The sequence below is a fragment of the Oryzias latipes genome, chromosome 20 (genome assembly GCF_053564925.1).
Source record: "Oryzias latipes strain Hd-rR chromosome 20, Olatipes_Hd-rR_3.1".
In the NCBI taxonomy this organism is placed as follows: domain Eukaryota; kingdom Metazoa; phylum Chordata; class Actinopteri; order Beloniformes; family Adrianichthyidae; genus Oryzias; species Oryzias latipes.
This window is the reverse complement of record NC_136256.1, coordinates 3,202,368-3,222,035: the sequence shown is the minus strand read 5'-3', so window position 1 is coordinate 3,222,035 and position 19,668 is coordinate 3,202,368. Positions and strand designations below refer to the sequence as shown.

Genomic DNA, 19,668 nt, shown 5'->3' with positions numbered 1-19,668 from the left:
AGTGAGTGCATCAGGCTTCACGTTGCGTGACCCAGGGCGAAAGGAGACAGTAATATTAAACCGGCTAAAAAACAAAGCCCAACGGGCCTGACGAGGGTTGAGTCTTCTGGCAGAAACGATGTATTCGAGGTTTTTATGATCTGTCCAGACTATAAAGGGAAGTTCGGCACCCTCCAGCCAATGGTGCCATTCTTCCAAAGCCAATTTAATGGCCAGCAATTCCCTATTACAAACGTCGTAATTGCGCTCGTAAGGTGACAGTTTGCGGGAAAAGAATGCACACGGGTGAAGCTTCCCATCTTGAGTACGTTGGGAGAGGACCGCCCCCACCCCGGTATCAGAGGCATCCACCTCCACCACAAACTGTCGAGAGGGATCGGCTTGGGCCAACACGGGGGCGGTGGTGAACCGGGTCTTGCGAAGGTTGAAGGCATCCTCAGCTTCCTGGCTCCACAAAAAAGGAGTCTTGGGAGATGTAAGAGACGTTAGGGGGCGTGCAATGCTGCTGAAGTTGCGCATGAAGCGACGATAAAAATTAGAAAAACCAAGGAAACGCTGAAGGTCTTTACGGGAGGTTGGTCGGGGCCATTCCTTAATGGCAGCGACCTTCGTGGGATCCATGTTAACATGACCCTTTTCTATAATGAAACCTAGGAACGAGATCTTGGGGACATGGAATTCACATTTCTCCGCCTTGATGTACAGTTTATCTTCGAGGAGTCTTTGGAGGACCAAATGCACATGTTGGACATGGGAATCGAGAGAGGGGGAATAGATAAGAATGTTGTCCAGGTAGACAAACACAAACGATTAAGAAAGTCTCTGAGCACGTCATTTACGAGTGCCTGGAATACTGCTGGTGCATTGGTTAACCCAAAAGGCATCACCAGGTACTCGAAGTGGCCTAAAGGTGTGTTGAATGCTGTCTTCCATTCGTCTCCCTCTCGCACCCGCACAAGATGGTAAGCATTACGGAGATCTAATTTGGTAAAGACCGAAGCTCCCTGGAGATACTCAAAGGCTGAATTTAGTAACGGCAAGGGGTATTTGTTCTTTACCGTGATGTTATTGAGATGATGGTAGTCAATACAGGGCCAAAGAGACTTGTCCTTCTTTTCCACAAAGAAAAAGGCAGCCGCCAGGGGAGAAGAGGATGGTCGGATTATGCCCGCAGCGAGGGACTCCTTGATGTACTGTTCCATGGCCGTGAGTTCTGGTCTGGAGAGACTGTACAGTTTGGAAGAAGGTAAGGTGACACCTGGGAGCAGATCTATGGCAAAGTCATACGGTCTGTGAGGAGGAAGGGTGGAAGCCCTTTGTTTACTGAACACCGCTGCAAGGTCATGATACACCGGAGGGACGCCAGACAGGTCTGGGGAAACAGGTGGCAAATCAGTAGTCTGTAAATCAGGAAGGGCAGAGCGAAGACAGGTGGAGTGACAGTAAGGACTCCAACTTATAATGCAGTTTGTCTGCCAGTCAATGTGGGGATTATGCAAACTAAGCCATGGACGTCCCAAAATGATCTGGCAGGAAGTAGCCTGAAAAACATAAAACTGGAGAGACTCACAGTGGTTGCCAGAAAAACACAGGGTAACGGGAGTAGTCTGGTGCTGAATCAGAGTTAGTCTGTCCGGTAGCTGCACTGACCTTTAAGCAGGGGTCCAGGGGGAGGAGAGTTAGTCCAGCTTCAAGGGCTAGGTTCCTATTGATGAAGATTTTCCTCAGCACCGGAGTCGATGAGGCCGGATATGGATCGGGACCAGGAACCAAAAGAGAGAGTGACCAGGAATTCAATTCTAGCTGGGGTTTGAGAGTCAGAGACAGCGCCCTTCAGTGTCCCCATGATCACTGAAGGGCTCTCTCTTTTGGCTTGAGGGGGAAGACTGCCACTTGGTGATTTTTACTGCCACAGTAAAAACATTCTCCTCTTGTCCGACGCTCATCTCTTTCCTTTGGTGTTAAACGCGTCCTACCAAGCTGCATCGGTTCCTCAGGGGTTAATGAGTGAGCAGGAATATCGGCAGAAGAAAAAACAGAAGGGGGCGTGACCGGACGTGACGTGGGTCTCGGGAAGGCCAGCTGGGACTTGTAGTTTCGAGAGCTGCGGCGCTCGCGGAGGCGGTTATCAGTTCGAATGGAAAGTGTAATCAAAGACTCAAGGGAGTCCGGTTTATCATAATGCAATAGTTCATCTTTGATTGAATCTGTTAATCCGTTATAGAACACTTCCTGTAGGGCTCGCATGTCCCAACCTGCTTCCGTGGCTAAGATGCGGAAGTCAACGGATTACTCAGCCACAGAGCGTCTCTCCTGTCGGAGACTGAGCAGTTTCCTGGAGGAGTCGTGGTATTTTTCTGGCGTTTCAAACACTTGTTTGAAATGCCCCCAAAAGGCTTGAAAAGATAATGGAGCGGAGCTGCGATTAGCCAGGAAGGCTTCTGCCCATTCCAGAGCCCGACCTTGCAATAAACCAATGACGAAGGCGATCTTGGCTTCATCCAAGGAATACGTGGCAGACTGTTGCGAGAAGACCAGAGTGCATTGCAGGAGAAAACCACGACAGGAAAATGGATCCGGGTTAGGAATACGTGCTTCATGTATGGGCGAGGAACTCACAGGAGGCGGCTGAGGAGGAGGAGCAGCTGAAGCCAAAGGTAAGTGCGTCGCGTCTGCGATGGTCTGAAGCAGAGATTGGAGTTGTGCTAGTTGCTGCGAGATGGTCTGTTGATTGTTTGACAGAGCGTCGATCATCTGTCCTTGTCGGTCCAGGGTGGAGGCATGGGTAGACAGAGTCTGATTAATGGGGTCTGTGCCTGCTGGGTCCATAATGGTCAGTCCGTTCTGTTAGAGTTCATGAGGCTGGACCCAGAAGCAGGACAGAACAGAGATGGTTGGTGAGAAAGAGTTTTTAATCAGTCCCAGTGGTAGGGGGAAGTTCTGGCTTAGACGGCTGGATCCTGGACGGCAGATGAGACCAAAGGTGTGGAGGATGCTGGAGGCAATGTCTGAAGGAAACTGATTAACAGTGAATTAGGATTCTTGGCATAGGCATGAGCATAGGCATAGAAATGGTTTTGACAAGGTCTAGAGTTTAGCATAGGTCAGTACTCTACCGCTGAGAGCAGACGGACTGGCATCGGCTGGAAAGTGAGGAGTCCATAAATAGGCTGAAGGTTGACGAGGAGACTGGAAACAGGTGAGGCGATTCTTCCCCGGTAGGAGTGGGAGGAGCTCATAATCCTAACAATAGAAGGTTTTTCACCATTTTTTTGGCTACAGTTCAGAAAGGCAGCAAACAAATCTTCCCCATCCTCAACAACTCCAAATGCAGACTCGAGCTGAGCAACATATGCGTTGGGAAGTGAGTCTATGCCGAGGGGCTTTACTACATCAGTAGCAGGAGTTATTAAGCTCTCAAGGATCTTTCGCACTTTCTGGTTGTTGGTTAAGTACGGATCACTAATTAGAAGATCAGCCTGAGTGCGCCAGGTTTCATAGTCAACTTCTTCGTTTAGGCAGGGGTATGCGCCCAGAAAAAGTCCGAAGTCTGGGATGAGAAGAGGACTGTAGTGGGGCTGACTCACTGCGAATGACATGCTCAACAATCACTTTTTGAAGGTGTGGGGGGTTCACAATACCTTCATCAATGGGGGCAGAGCTAGCTTGAAAGCTAGGTGAAGGTGCACTAGAAACACGTGGAACTGACAAGGGTGTGGCTGTCACACTCGGAGCACTGGAGGTGGTAGGTGAGGTGTATTCAGTACCTCTGCTACCTTGTAGCTCATCCTGAAGCGCTTTTAAAAACCCTGCTCGGCTGTTTCCTGCAACTGCCTCAAGTTCATCCAAATAGCGTTTAGCTAACCGCCTCCCCAGCTCTTCTTCATATATTCCCCGCACAGTTCTAACATGCCATGCCACATTTGGGTCATTTGGGCTGGGTATCTTACCCAAAACTATTGGATCAATCTTGGTGATGGCGCTGTCAGTTGAATATTCTATCAAGACTCTTCCCCGCACCCCGTTCTCCTCATCTGGGATCCTGACAACACAAGAAATATTGCCATTGACAGAAAACACTTGTTCAACTTCCTCATCAGTGTAAATGTCTTCAATGCCAGTGACTAAGAGGGTTTTCTGCCCATCCACGCTAAAACGATCACACAGATCCATTATCTGTCTACTTCTTGAAACAGAGAAAAGAGTGAATTGTGGGTAGGTGAAGCAACTAGCTATTGCATTCCTCCTGGCTGGCTCGACACTTTTATGTAACCCTGCCTACCTGGATAACCCTAGGTGGGAGGTCAACTAAGCTCGCACGGTGAACTTCTTTCTTTATACTCAAGGTTTGTGGAGGAGGAATGCGGTAGTAGATACTAATTACCCTTCCGACCCACAATAACACACTTGACACAGATCAAATTGTATAAAGGAAAAATATTCTATATTCAGACTTTTTTCAAGTTATTCAGTACACATTCTTTCAAGGAAATAAAATGTTGACATCAACATATAAATTGAGAACAAAAAATAAATTATGGGTGTGGTGTGGAAAAAGAAATAAGACAATGAAAGAACCGAAAAATTAATCAATCACAACATAGAATAATATTCAGTATTTCTTAATAAATCACCGTTGGATCCAACAATACCTGAAATGGTAACTGAATACAAATACCTTGTATGGAGTAAAGTCCTTAAATTCTGAGATCTCAGAAGAAAAAGTAGAAAAAACTGAAAAAGACTCCAGTAATGGAGCGGGGGGGAATAAGAAGTGCACTTAGAAAAATTGAAAAAATAATACTTGCACGTCCTGAGACGGGAAATTAAGCTTTACCACTCCTTTGGTTTCGAAGCTGTGAGTCTGGGTAAATCAGGTGAGCTTGAGTTCAGGTGGAGCCACAGCAAAAGTGTGAATTCTGCGTAGATCCGGAGGAATGCGGTCCACTCCTTGAAGCACATGGAAAAAACCAGCCTTCACACATGTGTAAGGTAGTTAGCCAACTCAAGTTTTTCTTCTTGCAGTATCCTCAAAAATAATATCTTGCACATTCCTACTCCTCAACATTAACAAGGCAATTGTGCTTTTTTGTTAAATAGAAATTCTCATTAAAGTAAACACAGAACATAAAATAAACATTTCTCTACTTGGCTCCGTGTACGCACGCTAGCTTGCTAGCTTGTAAGCTTGCTAACTCGGCCAGCTTATTCAACATCAACTGAAAACAACTTTCAACTCACCAAGATATCTTTTCATTCAAACACACTCTGTCTTGAATCCTTAAACCGATTTTCCAGTGTCTGGATCACTGCCAAGCTGCATATGATTTTTTCAAGGAGCACGATGTCTCGTCATCTAGCAGTGTCGTCGCAGATCAAAGAAAAACAATGAGAAGAAGCTTCCTCCTTCCTTGAACTTTAGGAAACGTCTTTCAAAAAGGGTGTCTCCCCCTAGTGTCTGAGTAAGGGTACTGTACATAAGATGTATGAGTGAACATCTAAACTTAAACAGGGTTACAATCACATTAGTCCTGTGCTCAGGTCTCTGCACTGGCTCCCTGCACCTCAAAGAATAGACTTCAAAGCAGCTCTGCTTGTGTACAAGTCTCTCCATGGCCGAGCACCAAAGTACATCTCTGGCATGTTAGTGCCATATAAACCATCTCGTACTCTGAGGACCTCAGGGGCCGGCCTCCTGTTGATTCCCAGAGTCAGAACTAAACAAGGGGAATCAGCGTTTCAATATTCTGCAGCTAAAATCTGGAACAGCCTCCCTGAAGTCGTAAGACAGGCCTCTTCTGTGTTCATGTTCAAATCTATACTTAAAACATTTCTGTTTAGCCGTGTATATGACTGAAAGTTCCTATCTGCACTTTTCTTTCCTTTCCTTCCTTTATTTTTAAATCAATTTTCAAATTTTTTTCGTGCTCAACGTAAATTTTACGTTGATTATTTCTATGATGTATTGTGGAGCCGGTTTAGCTCGTGCTGATTTGTGGCGCCTTCTGTCCGTGAAACCAGGGTTCAAATCCGGGCTGCTCCTTGTTCCCTTCTCTACTTCTGTGCCCGTCCCAAATCCGGTTGCTTTGAGAAGGTTGGGTCAGGAAGGGCATCCGGCGTAAAAACATTGCCAAGTTTACCATGCGACTTGTTCGCTGTGGCAACCCCTGATGGGAAAAGCCGAAAGAGAAAGAAGAAGATTTCTATAATGTATTGTGATTTTAATGCATTTTTCTGTTTTGTGAAGCACCTTGAATTACTTTGGGTACGAATTGTGCTATACAAATAAACTTGCCTTGCCTTGCCTAAATTGTTTCATCTATGTTGGATAACAACTTGTAAATTTTGGAGGTGAGCTTGGGATTCTTAAGGTCAATGAAATGTGTTACTGTAAGGGGAGGGTCTAGGTCTATTTGGGTCAGGCAGTATTTAGTGCTTATAGCTGATTTAAGCTGCTGATATTCTAGAAATTTGTTTATATTAATTCCATAGGTTGAGGATAACGTTGAGAGGGACATAACTGTTCTATTCTGAATTATATGCTGGAACTGCTGGATTCCTTTGTTCTTCCATGAAGCAAAATTAATCATTTTTTTGTTAATTAAAATGTCAGGGTTGTTCCCAATGGGGGTAAGTTTACATGGAAATAATGTGAGGTTGTTTTTTTTTTAACCCTTGTGCTATCTTAGATGGTCTAGTTACATGGGATAGGTGTTACATTACAACATCAAAGGTGAGCTTTCAGCATTAGATACATTCATCCTCAGAGGTTTAAGGATTGTTACACCGGTTTCTGTGAGACCCATTCTATTTACACCTGCCAATGAGAGTCATTAAGGAATTGTGCGCACTAAACAGCGCTTGAGGGACCTTTATTAATGGCCAGAGATGGACTCCCAACCAAGTGCAGGCTGCTATAGCCTCATGTGTGATTTGTCAGACTAATGACAAAACTGCCCAATCACATCCTGCTCCCCTGCAGCCTGTTTCACTTCCTGATGGACCATTGAAGAAGCTGGGAGATGACATTGTTGGTACTTTTGAGACAGCTGACCCTACCTGCAGATTTGCCATCACGCTGATTACTATTACTACTAAGTGGCCTGAACTTACTTTTTCACCTACTGCTACCGCTAATGATGGCATTCGGTTCTTGTATAGTGTTTTTAGTCGACATGGCAAACCTGAAAACATAGTCACTGATAATGGTACACAGTTTACCTCTCATGTTTTCGCCTCTTTTCTGTATCCAGACTGCAATTCAGCAGTCCCTACCTTGGACAGAGACTGTGACAGACTGGCTCCAGGTGTACCATGAGCTCCACATGCAACCACTTTCATTTCTCCTTATGAACCACTCTACAGCAGGAAGATGTGAACCAAACTCGACAGTCTTCCAATACCCCCTGCTGTTTCTCCTTTGAATAATGTAGCACGTTATTCAGCTCAAAACCAGCAGAGCACTATGCAACGTTACACCAACGCTAGACATGGTGCACATAGACCATCCTTTCTGCCATTAGAGAAAGTGCGAATAAGAAAACCATATCCTGTTGCTAAAGCACACCCCAGGTTTACTGCTGCTGCAGCTGTGGAGAGGGCCAAAGGTACAAACTCATTCCCACTCAGTGACAGGAGGATATGGAACGCTACACATATTGCTCGTCTTCCTGAGGTGACTGAACAAAATTGCTACTCGATCATCGCATACTGCTGACACTTCTCCAGCTACATAGAAACCAGTCCGTGCTAAAAGCCCAGATGGCGTAAGGACTATGTAGTGTAATCAATCGTTTTTAGCTGAATGTTCAGTAAATTTCAGATTTTCAAGTCATAGTTACTCATAGAGCAGAGAAACGACATGTTACAGATTTTGTTTACTGGTTTAATACTTATTATTTTGAGTGAGTGACTCGGATACTAAAGATGAAATGGGATGTAAGATGAGAAGATGAGGAAGTGGAGGAAAGGATAAAAATGGAGAACTGTTGTTGAACGTAAATAAAGCTTTTTGTTAACCAACAACGTTCGTCTTCTTACGCCTGAACACTACCCATCCATCCATCCATCCATCCATCCATCCATCCATCCATCCATCCACCTTCAAAACCTGCTGTATCCCTTTAAGGGTAACAGGGTTGCTGGAGTCAAACCAGCTGTGGTTGGGTAATGGCAAAGTACACCCTGAACAGATCACCACAACCACACTCACACACACACCCACACACACACACACACACACACACACACACACACTCACCTAATGACAATGTAAAAATCACCAACTATCCTAAGAAGCATGTTTCAGTCAGACAACTCATGCAGTAATAATATTATTTATTTTCACATCTTTGTTTGCATTTCACATTCCTTTAACTCTGCATTTCACATTCCTTTAACTCTGCATTTCACATTCCTTTAACTTTGCATTTCACATTCCTCTAGTTGGCATTTCACATTCCTTTAGTCGGCATTACAGATTCTTTTAGTTTGGCATGAGACAAATTTCCATAAACTTTTGGGTAATAACTACCCCTAACAGAGCTCACAGGTGGAAGCCGGGGAGGAGGATGGGGCGACAAACACAGTGCTTCAGTAAAGAAGGATGAACAGCTTACACACCTGTTGATTAACTGAACCACCCTAGGGGAGTAACCGAAGTAAACGCCTGCCTGAGTTATCTGCCCAAAATTGCTCCTAAGGTTGGTCACTTCAGTCAGACAACTCATGCAGTAATAATAATAATGAAGTGTGTTACAGAGGCATCCCATATTCAGACTTACAAGTATGACTGCTATGTGTGACCCGGCACCTTTGACCGTAGGGCCGCTCCCGTTCGAGTACAGTGCCACAAAGGGAACACACTGTCTATGTGTGACCCGGCACCATTGACAATTGGGCCGCTCCCGTTCGATAACAACGCCAAGAAGGGAACTAACTATCTAGTGGATCTGCTATATGTGACCCGGCACAATGGATCGTTGGGCCACTCCCTTTAGAGTACAGCGCCAAACACCAACCTACAGGTTGGTGTTTGGCGGCACAATTTAACATTCAAATTTGAAGCTTTCACTGGCATAATATGATAAAGCTTAAGTGAAATCCATAATTTAGAAGCTTCCATCTGTGAACTATGAGCGAGCTAAACGATATGATTATGATGCTTCCATCCGGCACACTATGATACGAGCTTAAGTAACCTCCAATTTCGATCGCCTTTGCATATCGTAACACAGCTTGAGAACATCCTAATTTGAAGGCTTCCACCTGGCAATATAGTTTCCAAACATTTATAATCCAAGATTTTGTATGCCATTCCGATGCTAACATATTGGTTCATTCAAGTAAGAAACTCATTGAAACTCGGATGAGGTTTACCACCCCTTCACTTTCAGTGCAAAGTAGCTACGTGGTGTGCAGTCGTCGTTGCAGCTCCAGATCAAGGAGTGCAGGGACAAGGATCTGCAGGGAAGCTGCCGGACGAGCAGAGACTGTGGAACTTGGAAGCCATCCGACTTTGTCGAGGGTTTTACATCATCCGCCAGAAACTGAATTGCTGACCGGGGAGTAGGGGTCGCAGGCTCAGAAAGTGATGCATAGATAAAGACAAAGCAGTATTAGTCTTGGCAATGAATATATAAATAATTTAGAACTGATTGCTTATGATAAAGGGAATAAAAGTGCTTTTAAGAACAACTCTGTGAAGGTGAAATCAAGTAGTGAGTTTAAAGAGAAGGTTCTATTTGTGTATTCATCTCACCATAGAAAACCATCAGAGCACAGATTCCAACAAGAAATGACATTTAATATGGAACCTGCCGTAATATTACCAAAACAATTTTTTTTACAAACACCAATGGTAAGAGAGAAGTAACCTTTCGTCAGTTCCGGAGGGACGCACCTTAAGCAGGCCATCGAGGAGCAAGCGAATAGAAGGGTAACCAAGGTCCAAGGAGATTACGTAGATGAGGAAGGTTGCCATCCCACGTAGCAATGGACGGCAGCTCGGCTGGATTTGATGGTATGTTTTTGATATCGTTGGTTTCCAAATAGGTGGAAAACAAGAGCACAGAGAACTTAAATATTAATTAGCAAAGGGGTGCCTTGATACCGCAATGAAGAACAATTTGAGATTGATGAGGGATCATAGGTTCTGATAGTATTTAAACTGGCTGAACCTTGTGCATTTAGAGGCAGATGACAACAAGTCTCTAAATGGAGATACTCTTAGTCGAGTGTCATCTGCTTGAAGCAGGGCAGACTGAGGATTGGCTTACTGACACAAATCTTTAACTCTTAGAACTGAAGCTGGAGATCGTCAGTGATCATTTCTACAGCCAGGATTAAAGTAGCTCGTAATGAAAGTTATTTATACACTAAATTATGTCAAAGGATGACGCATTAACTATTTATCATTGCACTTCTTAAAACAACCTTTGTTGTGCAGAATCTCCACAGCTGAATTCTCTCAGAACCACATGATCCGTAAATGGACTATTAGAGCTGTACATTTGGGTTAACGACCAAAATTTCCGGCAGCCGGACATTCATAAACCAGACTTCATAAAACTTTTTTCTCCCACACAAACAGAGGGCGCAGCCTCAGAAAACAAGTGGAGGGAGACCGAAGACCTGAAACAAACATCCTTATAACAATACCACTTCAAGCATCAAGAAAAAGAGACCAGAAACGCAAGACAGAAACATCCAGAACAACAGAAACAAGGAAGTCCAGGAATGAACTACCCAGAACAAGTAAACAAGATGACGGATGACAGTGGGGAATAACGCACATAGCAAAATTCAAGTGGCCCAACAGTGACAAAATCTTATTTATAACACCAAAGATCGAATAAACGTGTGCTGCACAAACGTGAGAGATGACATAGTGGCAGAGAGGCATGCATAAATAAACCAGAGATCTAGAGAAATAAATCTGTCATGGTGCCTCTGTCAGCTATCCTCCCCCTCCCCTCTCTGCTTGGCCACTGATTCATTCCAGCTGCGTCCACTCATCTCATCAACCCGCCAGACCTGCTTAAGGAGCGCCAGGACCAGAATTCAACGCCAGTTCGTTGCCCCTGATGGTGCTAGTTTGGTCTCTTTCAAGTTTTCTCGTTATGTATCTTTTCTCACGTATAAACTCAAGTCTTTCTATGTCCAGGACCTTCATATCCCACGAGTGGACGCACGTATTCACTTCTGCCTAAGCGGAGATTTCCTGAAGTTACCTACCTGCCTCAGCTCAAGCCTCAGCTCAAGCCACAGCCGAACCTCCAGCGACGCCACGGGCCAGAGTCAAACCCCCAGCCTCGTCAAGATCCAGCGTCTCGTCTGGAGTTGCCGCCGAGCCGTCCGACTCTTCTGGAGCCATCACCGAGCCCAAAGACTCGCCTCGGATCACCGACGGTCCTTCGTTCTTGCCGACCCCCCTGCCACAACAAGACAACTCAACCACCGGAACAATTAACCCAATTATTTACCTTTACTCACCTCCTGTCTTCCTTCCGGACAAAATCCAGATGGGCGGAGGGCCATACATCTCACTTAAATAAGTGAAAACCGAGATTCGAAAACAAGTCACAACTATGGAGTTGCAAAAGAGCGGTGACAAGGAGGAAAATAGAACACAGAGAAAACATCAAGAAGATGCAAAACAAAGGGGAGACCATAGGATTAAACCAGGTCCAACACAGGGCTTCAGTGGAATGAGGTCGAAAACATGATCAATACGACAGCTGAAAGGTAAACTGATACATAACACTTCGAGCCCAACCTAAGCCAGAAGACGCCACTGGGAGGAATGGAGAGGCAGAACAGTGGGAAAATCAACAAAATCCGCCTCCCCCAGCCATGCACTGCGGCCGGTGGAATTAATCATAGAGATGGCATGGTCGGCCAAAGTGCAAAAACAAAACCGGAAAGATCACGAAGAATTAGGCTGCTTATGCCCAATGGACGAACCGAGGCGCCGACAGTTCTCACATAATCGTGTCAAACATGAAAACGTCCGAGTGACCAACTTAGAGCTGACTCAAAAAACGATCACATAGCCCCACACACAAACCTGCCATAAATCCCTAAATCAACCAGAGAGAAAATAACAAAACATCTGTGAGGTTGAGAAGACAGGGCCACGTACAAACTGACACATTCACAATGGGGCTGGTGTGAGTTCCCCGAAGGCTAGGGCTGGACTCCCTGGGGAACACAGAGCTGGGTGGCTGTCCACAAACCAGCCAGCTCCAAGGGAGAAACGGTGGAGCAGAACCAGACAACTGAGCATGCAGTCTCTCCGTCTGTCTCGCGGGGAGACGGACGCAGTCATGATGACACGAGGATCGCTGTTTCCGGACCAAGCGAAATAGAATGAGAAAGGACCCACAGACGCTGCATACAGAGACCAATGATAAGGAAAATGTCCACAGATGAGACAGGTCCATAGACTGACCAATCCAAAATGCATGTCAAACTATTAAATGTACACAGCTTTAACAGAAAAGAAACAAAAAACAAAGAGCCACCACAACAAAGCCAGCACCGAATGATGCCCCACACAGCAGAAACCGGACCTGGTTTTGAAGGAAACGCACCATGTACTTATAACAAAAGAACTGCAAGTCCCAGGGTCCTTAGGGGCGTGACGTCGCTGATGACTGAGTCGAGCAGGAAACAGAACCCGGTAAAACAACACAGAAGCATGTAAGATGGCAACTGACACCAAGAGATTCCGGCGATCACGGCACTCAAGAAGGCCAACACATCTCCCGCTCGATCGCCACTGACAATCCGAATACTGCAGGAAGCTTACTCTGCAGATACGCACCGGAGACACGAGGACCGCCGCGCCGAGAGATGCGCCGGGACAGCAGTTAGCAGAAAAAGGAGGGGCAGACGCGGGGAGACGGACGTCCACACACCATAAGAAGGGGGATCAACAATCCGAAAGAACGGGGGGAGGACACCATGACGCTGAAAATGAGAAGGAGAACAGCGAGCATGGACAACCGGCAACAAATGCAGTACTGCAGTAAAGAAGGATGAACAGCTTACACACCTGGACTTAAAGAGGACGCTGAACAGGTGAGTTGATTAACTGAACCACCCTAGGGGAGTAACCGAATAAACGCCTGCCTAAGTTATCTGCCCGAAACGCTCCCAAGGTCGCGCACTTCTGGACAGTGGGTTGAAAACCAGAGTGTCTGCAGAAAACCCACACATGCATGAGGAGAACATGCAAAATCCACCCAGAAACAAACAGCAGGGATTTGAACCAGGACCTTCTCACTGTGAGGCCAGAATGCTACATCTGTGCTATTTGAATCAATATTTCCTCTTTTTTCCAAAAGAGAATCAGTTTGTTTGATTAAAAACCAGCTTTGATCCAAACAACAACCATGTGTGATAAAAAGTGAGATTCTCTTCTATTCTGATCTTTTAGAATCATTCTCTATTCTCTTCAGAAACTTCGGCACATTTTCTGCTCACTGTCTCTTTTTCACATTGATTCCAAACTAGAAAGAAACTTGTAAGCTGGATGAAACCTGAACCAGAAGTTGTTCAGTGGTTTGTGTTTCCAGTTTGGATGAAAAGATTTTCAGAAAATCAATGTTTAGTTTTTCAATGGAAGACTTGAGTCCAAATATTCCTGATGGTCCAACATTTTCTCCTGGATCAAACACAAGCTGGGATTCTGCTCTGCTTTGACACTTTCAACACATCCATCCATCTTTCTTTCTGTCTTTTCTGCACTTTTGCAGCTCAGCTCCATTTCAGTCCTTTTTCATCTTCTGGAGACTCTGGAGCCTCAAAGTCAGAGCAGCTGAAACTCAAAGACTGTTGAGGAAAAATGAAGCTGAACTGCAGTCATGAAGCTGATGGGAGGGTTTGTTGAAAGCAGGCCCACAGAACTGCAGCTGACCTCTATCACCTAAAGGTCATCTGCTAGATCTGCATTTCTGATTCTGCTGTCTGAGCAAAAACTGAACACAAACCTGTGAGCAAGGCAGCAAACAGACACACTTACAGGATTATCTCTGTGTTTGAGGCCACTGATGAAACTTCAGCAGCTTTTCTCTGAGCTGTAACAGAGAAGAGGACACACACATTAGTGTTTAACACAAAGACGTGCACAGACACGTGCACTAACACACATGGATGTAAATTCTCAGCTGGGATGTTCATCTCTGAGCTCATTTCTAAATGTCAGACAGACTCTGCACACAATAAAGAAACTAATCATCTTCTTGTTGCTCTTCATCACCTGACCTTCATGTCTTCCTCACACAGAGCAGTCCTAAATATACAAACTCTCACCTCCTCAACTTTATTTTGAAAATCACTGATCTACAGCAACTTCCTCAACGGCTAAACAACAGCAGGATTTGAGGAACTTTACCGTTTCTTCTTCTTCTTCTGCAGAAAAACACCAGAGCGATTACAACAGCAGAGATCCCAATAACTGTTAACACTATGATGATGGTGACATGAGGATTGTCTGAAACAGAAAGCAGTTATCTGGTTCAAAAAGGAGATTTTATTCTTTAAAACTGTGAAACATGAAAGAACATTTAGAGGAAAGTTGACAGAAAATCTTCTGCAGCTAAACGTTGCCGTCTTTGGTAACTTCTTACTCAGCATCATGTTTTCATGTGAACTCAATCTAAATGTTGCTGCAAGTTTCAAAGTAAAACACAATCACAAAGACGGGACGAGTTCTGACAGACTTCATGTTGATCACGTTCTGATGTCTGGAACATGGGAGCAATTTCTCTGAAACATCAAGTCTAAATGTCTGACAGCCTGAAGCAAAGACACTGTGATGTTTGCACACAGCCTCCTGCCTCCATATTGACATGAATGACACTTTGAAAGACTTGAAAGAAATCATTTCAGAGCTGAATCCTCCATAGTCTGCTGGATCCTGGAGGATCCTGTAGGTCTGCATGCAGAAACAGTCCCACAGTGACAAAGAACATCAAGGTCTTTGATTCTGGAAAGTTCTGCCATGATCAGACAGAGATGTCTCCAGATGAACTGGAACACTCACGTCCTCTCCTCCATGAAGCTCTCCTCTGGTTTGATGGAGTGCTGATGGTGCAGATGTAGTCCAGGTCATCTTCACGGTCTGAAAGAGTCAGAGAGCTGCTGATGTTGTAAAGAAGTTCTTCAGTCTCCTGGACTCTGGTTGTGTTCTGGAAGGTTCTGCTGGATGGAGGACTGATGGACCAGCTGAGATCAGGTTCAGGATAGATCCCATCTGAGCTGCAGATGATCTGGTTTTCCGTCTGCTTCATGTTGATCTTCTGAGGTGGAGCTGCAACAAGTGGAAAAAGTAGAATTTCAGCTTCCAGCAGTGTAGAATCAGTGTTTGTGTGGAAAAGTCAATCCTCTCTTCCTGCTGCTAGAATTCCAGCTTTAAGCAGGTTCAGGATGAACTGATCCTCAGCAGGTGTGTCCTCCTCTAATCCACACTCTCACTAATCTGCAGCTCTGCTTGAAATCTTTCTTCATTTCCTTCAACATTGGAGCTGAACCTCCTTCAATTCTGCAGAATCTCTCACTTGTTCATTTCTTTTGGGACATTTTCAGCCTTAATGACAGATTTCTCTGATAAATTTCCAGCTGTAAAGTCAACAAATGTCTGCATTTTCCCATTTCCTGTCCTTCCTTCATCTCTTCTGGTTCAGTTTTCAGAGCTTCCACATCTTTCTGTTCTTGCAGTCGTCTCTGCTTCAACAAAGAAAACCTTTTAGTGACTCCAAGATTTGGAGGATTTCAAGAAGCTTTTAGTTTCAGAGACACAGAACATTTGTTCATCAGAGAATGGGACAGATTCAGGAGAATCAGGAACTTTGGATCATGAACTACTGTCTAAACTCTGAATTCAAGTTCATTTCATGACTTACTGTGGAACATTCAGCTTGAAGAATGTCTGATGGACTGAATGGGAGAAACTAAACTAAAATATTTGGACTTTCTCCAGTTTTCTGGGTTTCTCGTACCGTAAACCTTCATGTCGATGTAGAATTCTCCTGTTTCAGTGATGGTGCTGGTCAAACATCGATATGGTCCTTCATCCTGAACCTTCACTCCTGTCAGCTGCAGGGAGGCGTTTCCTTTGGACATCTGCTCCTGGAACAGAGACGTTCTTCCTCTAAACCTCTTGTCCTGGACCTCCAATTGGTCCTTGTTGTCATAGTAGGAGTGAAATCCAGCCTGTGTTGTTGTCAGCTGAATCCAGTGAATAACTAGATCATCTCCAGGTGTAAACCTGCAGGGTAAAATGCAGCTCTGTCCAAACTGACAGGAGACCTCTGCATCTGTGAACATCAGAGACAGATGTGTCAATGTTGAGCTGCACAGAAACACTTTTTCTCATAGAATGAGATTTAATGAAGGACATTTCTCAGATGATGCTGCAACATTTAGCTATTAGCAACAGTTTGGTCTGTTGCTTAGTAAAAATCGTATTACATTTTATTTATATAGCATTTTCCTGGAAACCCAAGGTCACCTTACAGGTAAAAAACAAAACATAAAACACAGTTACAATAATACAACAGTCCTTTAGTTCATACAATTAAAAAAGTCAGTACAATTATAAATCACTTATGGTTGTTATGCTTGTCTGAAGAAATGTGTTTTGAGATTTTTAGTGAACTGAGGGGCTGTGTCAGAATTCCCGCCCTTTCCCCCAACTAAAAACTGTGTAGTGTGGGACGATGTAGTGTCCTTGACTTTAAAAGCAATTCGGACACTACTTTAAAAAATGTATATAAATGGCAGGTACAACGTCATAAGTGATTTGAGCGTTTTGCGATGATTATTTATGTGTCCAAAGTGCTTTCAAGACAAAAGCGTTGATAGTTTTCAATTATTTCAGCCATTTTAAAAAATCTTGCTCAATAAAAAGGTCTGTCAAGACAAGAAGTCATCCATTCATCTTGTTCTTGGAGGCATTTATGGATGGCAGTGTGGATGTTGTTTAGAAAGATTTGATTTCCTTGTAACGTTAAAGTTACTCCATCAGGTCCATACATTTTCTCATCATCAAGTGACAAATCTTGATGCTCCACTACATCAAACCGGTCGGTATACTGGTCAGTATGTGATTATTATTATTATTTTTACAGTTAAATGTTTACATTTTAGTATGTATTACTATTTTGTTCCTCAGGAAGATCAGGGGCATGAGTGGTGGTTCTGGACCTCCTACCCTCGGGTCCTGCTCTGTGCCCCTTCCTTGCTGACTGTCTCTATGCACTGGCGCTGTCTCTGGCTACGTTCACACTGCAGGGCTTAATGCTCAATTCGGATTTTTTCAAAAAATCCGAATTGTTTGCTAGACCGTTCACATTTCCAAGTAAATCCGAACTTTTGTGATCTCCAGTGTGACCGTGACACGACCCAAACGAGACCCGCATGCGCAGAAGCCAGAAGAATACTCAACGGTGAACGACGTCACTTGTTGTTTGCGGAACCAACGTTAACAATGGATGTCAACAACAGTGTTGTCAAAAGCGGAGCTCTTTTTGTAATATTAAATTTATTTTCACGAAGGAGCAGCACAATTACAATCTTCTCATTTTAAGAAGGCATTGGAGTCGGGATCGTCTGGACCCACTGTAGTGGAATAGGAATGTGTATGTGTTGGGGCCGCGCGCGCGCGTGTGTGTGTGTGTGCAAGCGCGTGCCGCGATAGAGAATAGGGGGGGGGGCAGTGTGGGCGCGCATTCATGTTGTGTGTTACGGAGGACGGTAATAAAAGAAGGTTTCCCCCAGAATAAATGCTATGGACTCTTTATTAACCCGTTCTGGAGAATCTAAGGATCAGAACAGGGAGGAGGAGGATCGCCTCGGGTCCCCCGCGCTTCTGAGCACGGTCGGAAAGGCCGGGGAGAAAGATAAAAAAGTCATCGCGTGAAAGGTTCAACACCACGCTCGGCCATTTATCTGGAAATTTTTTCAAAAACCGCCCAGTTGCGATCAGAGCCCTGGAGTTTGGCCTGAAAAGAGCGATCAGCCCAAATATTAATCCAATCAGTGACCTCCCTTCCCTTCCACTGACTGATCTCAGCAGCATCGTCCACCATGGTTGATGTTTACGTTCTCGTTCCCGCCTACTTCAACGCAAAATGATGACGTTTGTTGCGTGTCGATGACGTACAGTTCGGAATCAAGTCGCCTGGCCGGTCAGACGGCGGTCGCAATTGAAAAGAACGGCTACAATTCGGAATCAGGACGGCAAACCCACGGGGCCTGGGTCGCAATTGAAAAGATCGGATCTGTGTCATTCAGACTGTCATGAAAAGATCGGAATTGGGCCGCTTAGGGGCAAAAAATTCAGAATTGGGTCGTTTCAGCCTGCAGTGTGAACGTAGCCTCTGTCTCAATCTGCGGCTGGCTGGGGGAGCAGTCGCTCAGGGGGAGCCTCTTCTCCCGGTTGTGCTCATGCGCCTGCTCCTTCCCGCTCCCACCCAAAAAAATGTTGCACACAGGCACATAGGGCTCCGGAAATGGATGGGTGGGACATGCTGGCGGGGCTCACTGGGGTTCTCTCTCTGGGTTGTGTCGGCGCCCACCCTCCATTCCACTTTTACTCACATATTAGACACCTTGATTCATTTAGGGTATTTAGGGGATGGTCTGGTGGAGGGGGGTAAGGTGAAACATCCATGCTCATCTTTCATTGGTCCGCCCAACAATTTTAACTGCCACTTTAGGCACACACAGTATGTGTTAGCATCACACGCACAGCAAATACACACCAATCTATCTATCTATCTATCTATCTATCTATCTGTCTGTCTGTCTGTCTGTCTGTCTGTCTGTCTGTCTGTCTGTCTGTCTGTCTGTCTGTCTGTCTGTCTGTCTGTCTGTTTGTCTATCTATCTATCCATCTATCTTCTTTTTTTCTAAAGGGGAAGGAAAGAGGAATAGTGGGGGTACAAGGGGAAAGATTTCTTGATTTCTTTCAAGGGGGGTACAAGACATAGAGAGGCAGCGGGAAACAGTTAGGGCAGGGGTCGGCAACCCATGGTTCCAGAGCCACATGTGGCTCTTTCATCCTTCTGTTGTGGCTCCCTGTGACTTTGGAAAATAATGAGTATTTTATAAAAATTAAATTTTATTTTAGTTTGTTCATTTTTCATGGCATTTCAAAGGCGCTGCTGGCTCCATACGAAGCGTGTGCCACGTAAAAAACAGCTTCGTAATGGGCTCGTATTTATCGGGCGAGAACTGCAGAGCTGATAGCAGGAGGAGAAACGCGGGGCGGCTTCAATAAACACTCCGATTGTCTGGAGTGATCTTATGCCGGGAACTTGACGTGCCACGGGGCAGAGAGCAACTTTCTGATGACAGAGAGTTTGCGCTCAGTGTTTTTAAACACGCATGTGCATTGATGTATGTTTCAGAGCAGGGGTGCTCATTACGTCAATCGCGATCGACCGGTCGATCTTCAAGGACATGAGGGTAGATCGTGGGACAGAGAAGATTTTAAAAAAAAAGTACTTCTTAAAAATCCACCAGCTAATCAAAATCCTTACCGAGAAGTACGGGACTTGATTGACATGCAGAATGGCCAATCGGACATCCTCTGAAGCATACGTCACTGCAGACGCGTGTTTAAATTCACTGAGCGCAAACTCTCTGTCATCAGAAAGT

At 44.9% G+C, this 19,668-nt stretch overlaps 1 protein-coding gene and 1 long non-coding RNA gene across 2 annotated transcripts in view; both read right to left on the bottom strand.

Annotated features, from left to right (window-relative positions):
* Positions 1–2,571: 2,571 nt before the first annotated feature.
* LOC105357488 (uncharacterized) lies at positions 2,572–5,387 on the bottom strand. Its single transcript, XR_002288596.2, has 3 exons — positions 3,951–5,387; positions 3,117–3,243; positions 2,572–3,008 (listed from the first exon to the last, which is right to left on the bottom strand). It is a non-coding gene; the product is annotated as an uncharacterized LOC105357488 (long non-coding RNA).
* Positions 5,388–8,320: 2,933 nt separating this feature from the next.
* Positions 8,321–19,668, bottom strand: part of LOC111946668 (butyrophilin-like protein 2) — a 30,494-nt gene continuing 19,146 nt past the window's right edge. Inside the window, exons 3-8 of the mRNA XM_078938824.1 lie at positions 16,005–16,322; positions 15,050–15,316; positions 14,399–14,497; positions 14,027–14,081; positions 11,236–11,432; positions 8,321–10,009 (exon numbers count right to left, since the gene is read on the bottom strand). Coding sequence (XP_078794950.1) covers positions 11,258–11,432; positions 14,027–14,081; positions 14,399–14,497; positions 15,050–15,316; positions 16,005–16,322 — 914 coding nt within the window. The 3' untranslated portion in view covers positions 8,321–10,009; positions 11,236–11,257. The remainder of the gene's footprint in view (positions 10,010–11,235; positions 11,433–14,026; positions 14,082–14,398; positions 14,498–15,049; positions 15,317–16,004; positions 16,323–19,668) is intronic.